Source organism: Malaclemys terrapin, chromosome 6, assembly GCF_027887155.1.
Source record: "Malaclemys terrapin pileata isolate rMalTer1 chromosome 6, rMalTer1.hap1, whole genome shotgun sequence".
Taxonomy (NCBI): domain Eukaryota; kingdom Metazoa; phylum Chordata; order Testudines; family Emydidae; genus Malaclemys; species Malaclemys terrapin.
The window spans coordinates 22,579,627-22,590,538 of NC_071510.1; the positions used below are offsets into that span (position 1 = coordinate 22,579,627).

Genomic DNA, 10,912 nt, shown 5'->3' on the forward strand with positions numbered 1-10,912 from the left:
TCACCCTCAATTGATAAGCATGCTAGTTTTGCCAAGGTACTATATGTTTTATTGGCAGAGGCAAGGAAAACAAGAATTGTGCAAACATCTTGACACATGAAAGTGAAACCTGCATATTCTCCAACACCCACCTGTAATGTACAAAGTCTTTAAGTCTGGTTTTTAAAAATGGATGATTTGGAAGGGGAGGTGGAGACATTATTTCTATTAGTTGTACCTAGAGGTCCCAACCAATACTGGAGTCCCTTTGCCTTAGGCACGTCATACAAACACATACTAAGAGACAAACTGCCTCAGAAAGCTTGCAAACTAGACAAGTGAGAGGTGAGTAAAGAAAAGAAAGAAACACATATGACTATTAAACAATCATAATACCTTATATAGCAATTTTTAAAATCAGTAAATCTCAGATTGCTTTACAAAGGAGATCAGCTTTATTAACCACATTTTACAGATGGGGAAACTGAGGCACAAAGTGGTGAAGTGACAATTTCTGAAAGAAGCAACAGAGGGTCCTGTGGCACCTTTGAGACTAACAGAAGTACTGGGAGCATAAGCTTTCGTGGGTAAGAACCTCACTTCTTCAGATGCAATTTCTGAAAGGTGACAAGGGGTAGTATAAAAACTTGAGTAGAATAAGCTTAGGTTGGGAAGGGAAACTGAGGCACAGTTCGATGTAATGGCTTTCCCAAGGTAACACAACAGGTCGGTGGTAGAGTTGGGAAGAGAACCTAGATCTCCACAGTCCCAATCTAATGCCCTAGCCACGGGGCCGCCCCGATTATCCTGGCGCCAAGCAGGATTAATATTTTTGCATATCTGTAGTACCTTTCATCTGAGGCTTTCAAAACACTTTGCAGCCATCAGTGGACTGAGTTTCACGTCCCCTGTGACGCTGCGGAATTACTGGCCCTACTTTATAGATGAGTCAACTGAGGCACAAACCGAGGAGGTGACTTGGTTCAAGGTCACGCTGCCCGTCAGCAACAGCCTCGCTCTTCATTGGCTATTCCCCAAGGCTGACTGAAAGCCTCTGGAGGAGCTGGGTTTTGTTGGGTTGTTTTTCCACCCCTCCCTCCTGCGCGTGGGGCTGTCAGGCGAGATTAGGCCGCAGCCCAGGAAAGGAGCTGCCTGTGCTGAAGGCGGAGAAGATTACTGCCGAGCAGGGCCGCCCTACCCCCCATCCCTCGCTCCATGGCACTGGAAGCACCATCCAGCAACGGCCCAAGCCGCAAATCCTCCGCTGACTCTGCAAGAGCGGGGAGGGTGTGGGTGGGGGGAGGAGACGGGAAGGTTCTTCCCCAGAATCTTTGGCTGCGAACGTTCTATAGAACGCCAGTCGGAAGCCAGGAGCGCATGCGCCCCCGGGACTGGCTCTCACACACCGCGCTCCCCAGCTGTTCCATGGCTGGTCGCTGTTCGCCTGGGTGCGTGACATCAGCGGCTGGGCAAGTCAGAACACGTACCGGGCGGCTGGGCAGGGGAGGGGACAGGCGCGGGGCGGGGAGGTGCACCAGCTGTACGAAGAAAACAAGTCCTGGGCTTCTCCAGCGGAGCCGCAGAGGCGGTGTCCCTGCAGCCGGCACTCACCTCTCGCTCGGCGCCGCGGCGGTGCTGAACCTGGGCCGGGGAAGAAAGAGGAGGGCGACGCGGGAGAAAGCCCGGGGAGCTGTTCACACCCGCCTGCCCGGTGGTGGGCACCGCTGGAGCTGCAGCCACCCCAGGAAGCGCCGCTGCCCCTCGGGGTTCTCGGAGGAGAGGCGACCGGCGGCCGTGCCGCGCTCTGATGGCTTAGGAGACCGGTGCGAGCTGGAGCAGCCCCGGAGAGCCCCAGCCCCGAGACCTTGCCGAAAGGGGGAAGCGCAAGACGGGGGCCCCGGACGCTGGTGCTAATTGATGTGAGATCCAGCAGCGAGGAAGAGGCATGGGCCAGTCCGGGGCCAACGACATGGCCAGCGCCGCTGCCTTAGGGAATTTGGAGAAGGTGAGGGAGCTGCTGGACCAGAGGGCGGACCCCAATGCAGTCAATTCCTACGACAGGACGCCGATCCAGGTACAGGGACCAGCGAGAGGGTTCACGGCAAGCCAGGCAGGAGCCTCAGGACCCGGTGGGAGGTTGTGGTACAAAGGGGGGGAACCAAAAAGACTCCAGGACTGCAGGTGCTGAGCACTTAGCACGCCCTGGTTTAAGTGAACGCAGCGCCTCGTAGACTCGGGCTCTCTAAAAGCCTCGCAGGCATTCTACGGCTATCATCACACACAGCAGCTCCAAAGTGCGGGGAGCGTCGGTTGTTACTTTCACCCCGGGCTGACTGCTCATAGCGTGGGGGTGGCAAAACGACACATCAATGTAGAGTCCTTCAGAAAGTCAGCCGATCCCCTTCCATGATTGTTCTTTTCGCTATTTATTCGCCATGCACTCAATCATTCTTGCAGGCGATTAAAAAAAAATAAACCTGTTTTTGTTAGCGCGTGTCGCATTTTGTGACTGCTTTTACGCAGGGAGTGTTGTTTCTCATACATGTGCCAAAAATCACCCCTTCCGCCGAGACGGTAAAGTTGACACTATAAATATCAATAAAAAGAAGAACAGGAGTACTTGTGGCACCTTAGAGACTAACAAATTTGTCTCTAAGGTGCCACAAGTACTCCTGTTCTTCTTTTTGCGGATACAGACTAACACGGCTGTTACTCTGAAACTTATAAATATCAATGATAGCCCATAAAATCCAAAGGCGAAGCGGAATGGGAAATTCTATCCAGTGCATACAAACGCTAGACATTTTTTCACAAGATTAACAAAATGCTGAAATGGCGATACACCATCTCGGTGGCCGCAGAAATATCTATAAGAAACAAAGTCATAAAACACTAGATTTGACTCCTCAGATAAACATCAGACATTATTAAAAGCAACAGAGGGTCCTGTGGCACCTTTAAGACTAAGAGAAGTATTGGGAGCATAAGTTTTCCTGGGTAAGAACCTCACTTCTTCAGATGACTTGCAAGTCATCTGTTGCTTTTTACAGATTCAGACTAACACGGCTACCCCTCTGATATCAGACGTTATTAACATTCTAAAAGGACATGCTTCGGTTGGCTAGTTATAGATAAAGAGATAAATATATGCCCGATTTAATATTTATCCTCTAGTATTTCTTGGTCATTTTCAGGGCCCGATCCTGCACCCCCTACTCAGACAAAGCCCCCATTTAGTTCTTTGGGGGTGATCTACATGAGGGAGGACAGTCCGAAGGAGTAGGCACCGAAGCCACAGTTATGAAATGATCGAAGAAAACTAGTTCATCTCACTTAACGAGAAAACCGAAAGTCTATTAAAAACACGACCTCCTTTGAAAGCAGTTTTAGTTTTAACAACCTATTGTTTTCATCTGTAACTGTAATTGTGACATGATGACTCAAACCCACCAAGTGCTTTAAATTTTCGAATTTCAATAATTGCTATATCTGTGCCTAAATATCATTTTCGGAAAGGGTGCCCTTTCATTTTAAATCTACTACAGGAAGTAGTGATATAATATTTTCGTCCGAGACCGAATACATTAACTAAACTATATACGAGTAGAAACACTAGATCATGGAAGGGGGAAAAGGGTATGCATTAGAGTGAGTTATTTATGTAATATATAGCGAAGTACAGACATTAAAAACTTTAATCTCGTGCAGGAGTACTAGAAAGTAAAGTACATTCTAAATCTTGATTTCTACTTAGGTTCAGTTATTTATGTATTTAGCAAACGTTTATGTATATTCTCGCATAAAACAAAATTGGAATTATCTGAAAAGCTATTGTGTAAGACTGGCAATGACAATTTGTATTACAACATCAACATTTGACTGAAAAGGAGTAATTTATGCATTTGATAATATCCCTTCAGTAAAAATTGTGCTGCATCATTTAATTTGCTGCACTTTTGTGAAGTATCTTTCAGTATTTAGATTTCAACATAAAAAAACTAACTTTAAAAGCAGCGAGCTTTCTAGTATGGTCATAAGGTAAATAGAAATTTTAGTGTCTTCATGGCCATTTGACTAAGTTAAAACTGTATTTTAAATCCCTTAAAAAGAAACACAGACACAGCCGAATCATTGTTTTCGTAAAGTCGTACCGGCAGAAAGCATAACAGCTGTGTAAGTGCTAGTGAATGATCTGCTATTTTAAGCGCAGGGGTGGGGTGGGGGAGTTGGAAGTGCCATAAACTAAAGCAAAGTTAATTATTTTTAAATTGAAATTCAATATTTTTATACAGAGGGAAAGATTTAAATCTATATTATACCTGCCATTCAAAAAAGCAATTTGGAGGTAGTCATTGCTTTTATTGTTGTTATTCTTGTGCGTGTGTTTATAAATGAATTTCCAGTTTGAATTTTGTATTTTCATAATGAGCAGCTTCTTACTCAGGTAACATTTCTGTTCGCCTTAACGGGAATTCTGCCAGAGTAAGGACTGCGGGATCCCGCCCTTTGGGTCCACCTAAGAACCCTCCGTTTTAGTAAAATGTCAGACTTTCCTAAAACCGGGGTTCACGTTTGTGCAGATAAATGGTCGGTAGCATTTCTCTGTACATGTGCTCACAAGCTGAAAGCGTTTTCCCCAAATACATTGTGCGTAAGAGGGGATTATTTACAGTAGATCACGAATGTGCGCGCCTGTATGCACACTGATGTTTTAATACATACATGAAATAATATACACATTTACATACCTGGGGGGGATACCTAAGACTTGATTTTCTGACCATTTCAAACCGCTTACCGTTTCTCTTGGTCTTGTAGCCTTTGTGGTATTCGACGCCTTTGGAGCCTAGAGGCGATTGACTCTGATCAACATTTTATTAACCTATCTTCCAGATGCCCTGTTGTAGGTACAGGCCTGATCCGATTCCCATTGACTGTAATGGTAGTTGGATCAGGCTCAGACTGAAAATCACAATAGTTAACCCTTTGGCATTAGTTAGAGAGAATCCAATCCTGCAGTTCAGTCCCTACCCAGGCTTGGCCACCAGTGGGAGTCTTGCCCGTCTAAAGAGTTGGCCAAACACGGAGTCAGTGACTGACGGCTTCTGCCCCTCTCCTCTAGGTCATGATGATGGGAAACACCCAGGTGGCGGAGCTGCTGCTGCAGAGAGGAGCGGATCCCAACCGCCCGGACCCGCGCACCGGCTCCCTCCCAGTGCACGATGCGGCGCGAGAAGGTTTCCTGGACACCCTTGTGGCGCTGCACCGAGGCGGGGCTCGGTTGGATCTGCGGGACAAATCGGGCCGCCTCCCCATTGACCTAGCTGTAGAAAGCGGGCATCAGCAAGTGGTCAGCTACCTCCGAGCCCAGCCTGCAAGGAATGCCGCTCCGCCCCAGGCATAGGGCCCGGGCGGGTGGCCAGCTCCCTGCGGGGCTCTGCCCTGCTCAGCCACACAAAGCACTGAACTGCAGGCACCAGGTTCGTCTACAGCAGCCGGGTACCACCCCCCAGGACACCTAGGAGCCGCCTTGTTACCCTGACACAGTAGGCTGGAAATCAGAGGGTGGCAGCAGGGGAGGCTGTGGCCATCACTCATTGGGTTGCACCCAATTTTGTTAATCTCTAATCCAATGCTGTACCCTCCCCACGTCTACAGAAGAGTCCACATTAATTGATGTTATAATATTTCCTCCTAGAACATAACTTATTGTCCGGCTTTTTTTCTTAAATGTATGAAGTATAATAAAGAGGAATAATATATTGTAAATATGCCACTTGGAAATGTTCTCAAATGCTCTAAAAGCAAACACGATCTTTGTTTTTGTTTTAGATTTTTACTTTGCACAAATATGTATATTACTTATACTTGAAAAAAAAAAAACGTTCAAACACTACCACTGTAAAGGAAACCATGAAGGTAAATACACCACTTAAATTAATAAACTATTACTAGTCTGACAGAAGGCAAATCTTTGTGTATTTCTTGGGTTGCAGTTTTCCTTCCCAGACCTGGAATACGAACAGATGCTTCCCAGTGCCTGGATTTTCCAAAAGATGCGGATAGGAAAGAAGCTAGACATCTTTTCAAACATAGAAACCTGAGAGGGTCTAAGAATTTTATACTCCTAGGGCCAGATCCAACTCCCATTGATGTTAATGGTTGACTTTGAGTTTAATAAAGGCTACCTGAGGCTCATAATGCTAAAATGATCGTTTTATTTTATTTAACAGGGTTTTGGATAATTAGGGGTACTCCTATTCGCATTTTAGACTCATATTTTCACTTAACAACTGAAGGTGTAGACTATATCGTCAGGTGAAATTATGTAAGATGTTAAAAGTCTCTATAGTAATAAAATATTTGCAATGTGTCCCACAAAGATTAAGAACATAAGAATGGCCATACTGGGTCAGACCAATGGTCCATCTAGCCCAGTATCCTGTCTTCTGACAGTGGCAGGTGCCAGATGCTTTAGAGAGAATGAATAGAACAGGGCAACTATCAAGTGATCTATCCCTTTCAGTCCAAGCTTCGGGCAATCAGAGGTTTAGGGACACCCAAAAACTGGGATTGCATCCTTGAACATGTTGGCTAATAGCCATTGATGGACCTATCTCCATGAACTTATCTAAGACTTTTTTGAACCCAGTTATACTTTTGACTTTAACATCTCCAGGCAATGAGTTCCACACTTGGCTGTGCCTTGCCTGTAGAAGTACTTCCTTATATTTGTTTTAACACTGCTGCCAATTAATTTCATTGCAAGAACCAATAGTTACCCATTATGTGAAAGGGTAAATAATATTTCCCTATTCATTTTCTCCAACCATTCATGATTTTATAGACTTCTATAAGATCCTCCCTTAGTTATCTCTCTAAACTGAACAGTCCCAGTCTTTTTAATCTCTCCTCATATGGAAGCTGTTCTATATCCCTAATAATTTTTGTTGCCCTGCTCTGTACTTTTTCCAATTCTAATAGATCTCTTTTTAAAAAAAAAATGAGATGGCCACAACTGCATGCAGTAATCAAGGTGTACCATGGATTATAGGATATTTACTGTTTTATTATCTATCCCTTTCCTAATGGTTCCTAACATTCTGTTAGCTTTTTTTGACCGCTGCTGCAAGTTGTTATCAGAGAACAGATGTTTTCAGAGAACTATCCACAATAACTCCAAGATCTCTCTGAGTGGTAACACCTAATTTAGACCCCATCATTTTGTATGTATAACTGGGATTACGTTTTCCAATATACATTACTTTGCACTTATCAATACTGAATTTCATCTGCCATTTTATTGCCCAGTCGCCCAGTTTTGTGAGATCCCTTTGTAACCCTTCATGATCAGCTTTGGACTTAACTATGCTTTTTGTATGCTTTGCAAATTTTGCCATCTCGCCCCATCCTTTTTCCAGATTGCTTTACAAAGTGCAGTGCCACAAGAAGGAAATTGTGAATGATACAGGTTTTTAGAAATCCTGTGCTGCCTGACACTGAAAATACAAAATAGTTCTATACATTTCAATATCCTGATGTTCCCTGTCTCTTCATTTCTCTTTTAATTCCCTAAAAAACAACCATCACACAATATCCAAGAACAAAATATTCAGGACCAACTGTGTATGTGTGTATACACATTCAAAATCAATTTAGGAAAGTCTCACCCCAAAATGGAAGGAAGTCTCAAATACATATTAGGGAGAAATTACACTGAAAAAGTTGAGCTTCCAACAACAAGAGAGAGAAATGAATACATTAAAAAAGGACTATTCATCTAAGCAATTTCAAGCCGTTGATAATGTATCCAAAGGTATAATTTCTCAGCAAGAAAACAAAAAGCTGTAACGCAGAATTAAAAAAATAGAAAACAGAATCCAGTAAGTCAATACACACTCCAATTTTTTATATTTTTTATTTTGGATCTGCGTGGTCAAAATGTTCTTACTATTATGAGAGAGATACTCTTATCTTTATAGAGTTGAAATTTTGGTGCAAATAGAACAGAGCTGGTAATACACTAAGAGGCAAAAACTCACGATAAAAGTAATTTCTTTCTGTTCTCTGACTTTGAATGACCTTGATCATATCAGACATCCTGTGTCAACTGCTCATTACAGAATGAAATTCACCCCATGAAGAGGGCTAGCAAGACTCCTGTGTCTAACGGTAACCCATGACGAATAAGTGTAAGTGAAGGCCTTATGCAACTCCTCTGCAAGGGGTGAATGTTAAACTATTTTCCATACAGATTTGCTCTCCTCATTTTATTTATATTTCTAACAAATCTGGAGGAAATCTTGTTCAGTTTACTCACATGCGTAACCCCACTGATCTCTGTGGAATTACCTGGGCAAATTAGAAGGCAGGATTTGGTCCCTTATTGGATTGTTGCTGTTCACATCCCTGCCATTTAAAAAAGAAATCTCTTGTAAACAGTAACCGGCTCTTCACCAACCAAAGGCCTAAAACAGATTATTCTCCTCCCTCTGGGGAAAGATTAATGGAGATTTTTAAAAGGCATTATTTACTTTCATTTGAACTCTGCGGGAAGAGAGGATCCCTCTCCCGACCTTCCTAAGCAACTTCTGTAAAACCGGCATTTGCTCACTGGACTCCATTCTGGAAATTGTGCTATTGACTTCCATGGGAACAGCAGCAAGAAATGTGTGAAGTGATAATCGTGTCCACCAATTTTAACTTCCCTTAGTTGACATGAAAGTTAAACATCAATAGACCAAAATTCAAGCTCTCCTCACTTTTCAGAGTAGGCAGGTGACGGGAGAATGTACTTGTACTTGAGCTCTGGCGATCCATACCTGGACTACTCCGATAGAGCACCGCACCCCCTCCGAGCATTCCCCAAATCACTCAGGACCACTGAGAAGCGTGCTGGGGACTGTGGGAAAAGCAGGATATTCACGCCAAAAAGCAGACACCACGTCTCCAGGTCTGAACCGCGGCTCAGCGAGTAGAAGGGTTCATTGAGAGCCTGCAGCGTCAACTCTATAGGTTGGGGGGTAATAGGAACTACACTTTGGCTACACATTTCTATAAAGTAAAATTGCCCGAGGTGCCCAGTATCTAAAAATCTTCACGGCTATTGTAACTTCATTGCGAATTCGCCAGGTTCATGTTTAGCACCGCGGCGTGTTTATAGAAGTAGCAGAGACATTCGATTAACAGGAGTGTTTTTTTATTAGTGGTAACGAAGGTTATGCATAAGCATCCGTAGGGAAATCGCTCCCACAGACCGCGAGAAAGAGAAGAGCAAAGGTGAGCGGTTCTGGCCCCACAGGGCCCCTGGAGAAAAAAATTGACCAGCAAAAATGTAAGCACAGGTGTATCACATAGGGCCACATTCTCCGCTGGTGTATGGCAGCCTAGTTCCACTGGAGTCAGGCGAGAGTGGCAGATTTACAGGGAGGGTTTGACCCACAATATCCCAACATTTATTTGACAATGTGTATCAAATAGGGTTTAATCCAGACAGGCGTTGCCCATAAATATTATTTTCACACTAGTTATCCTTTGGGGGGCTAATTGTGCTCTCTGGTGCAAGAGGAAGCTTTGCTATTAATCTTTTTGGAAAACTATGGGGCTGTTATGAGGCCACTAACGTATTGTACCTTTCTCAATTTCCCCTGCCCGCTCCCTCCCAGCATTCATGCAGTTTCCCTAACTTTGACCCAGACTCTGCTCACTTTATTCATGTGAGTAAAAGGACCAGACAGATGATTTCCCTCTTTAGCTAAATTAGAGCTGCTGCCCAAGCCTGCAACTGGTTCTCCCACAACCATAAACATACCGGAAGAACTTCAGAAACTGGGAGCTGATCCTGCTACTCTAACTCGTGTGAGTCATTCTTACTTATGCAAGCGGTTCTAAGCGGCCTATTCAGCGGTGACGTTCACCACTGTGCAGAGGGGAAACACAGAACCTATTGCAGCAACTGAGTTCCACTATTTTGAGGGCTGGAATGGCACTTAAGTAACTGCATAGGGCTTGTGCTGGCTCTCAGCGCAGGGGTGAATTTTATCGTGAGGAAGGTTGCCAAGACATGACCCTTTAACATAAACTTTTGAACCCTCTAAATGTAGAGCCCATATTATCTCAAGGGCAGCATCATTGGCTGACTGTTTGCAGCATTGGGCTTTCCAGATATTCTCTTTGCTTCGAATAGAATTATAGGGTCTGGACACTACTGCTTCTCTATTAACAAAATGTGTATAGTTTGTATTAAATAACACCATTGTAATTGATGTGTAATAACTTATCTAACACAATGGCATTATATACTTCCCCGGGACCCTCCTACCAGCCTTTTTGAACTGGTATTCGCATTAACTATTGATAACGATTGAAAAGGGGTTTGCTTGTTTGTTTTGCTTCCACCTGCACCACAATGGGTTAATTTCTCCTTGCTTTACTCACATCAATAGTCCTAATGAAATCCGTGGGACCACCAGCTTTGCTAAGGCAAAGCAGCAGGATTTGGCCCATATGGTTTAATTATTTAATCTACATTTTATTGCTGTAAGAATTTATTAGCAAAAAAAAAAAGCCACCTCTGTTATTAAATTCCTGTTTTCACTCATTCTTTTCCCAGAGGTGTTGGAGGAAATTTTAAATGCTTGTTTTCAGTCTATTGAATTTTTTTTTTGACAGCCCAGAAGAGGCGTCATCTGAAAATATGTAATATTCACTCTCTGTACACATGAGCCATCCCAGCTCCTCCATCCCACGTTTACAGCACTCAAACCAAAACAAACCAACTCACCCAAGTGCCCTGGAGTCCTCCTCCTCCCTAATAAAAACAATTCAGAAATGCTCAAAAATCATCTTTCGAGACTTCCTGCCCTTGAAGTGTTCCCTGCATTCTTTGCCCACCCCAAACGCTCACTACATTTCTCTTGGTGTCTGGAATGTG

The 10,912-nt window shown here is 43.9% G+C and overlaps 1 protein-coding gene across 1 annotated transcript; it reads left to right on the forward strand.

Annotated features, from left to right (window-relative positions):
• The first annotated feature begins 1,518 nt into the window (after positions 1-1,518).
• Positions 1,519-6,070, forward strand: CDKN2B (cyclin dependent kinase inhibitor 2B). The gene is made up of 2 exons (XM_054031535.1): positions 1,519-2,053; positions 5,102-6,070. The coding sequence occupies exons 1-2, from the start codon at positions 1,925-1,927 to the stop codon at positions 5,381-5,383; spliced, it is 411 nt and encodes a 136-aa protein (XP_053887510.1). The 5' UTR covers positions 1,519-1,924; the 3' UTR covers positions 5,384-6,070.
• Positions 6,071-10,912: the final 4,842 nt, after the last annotated feature.

Excerpts from the sequence above, each read along its gene's own strand:
- CDKN2B (XM_054031535.1), top strand. The coding sequence starts at position 1,925 with ATGGGCCAGTCCGGGGCCAACGACATGGCCAGCGCCGCTGCCTTAGGG. Across the intron at positions 2,054-5,101 it reads ACGACAGGACGCCGATCCAG|GTCATGATGATGGGAAACAC; the intron begins GTACAGGGACCA and ends CCTCTCCTCTAG.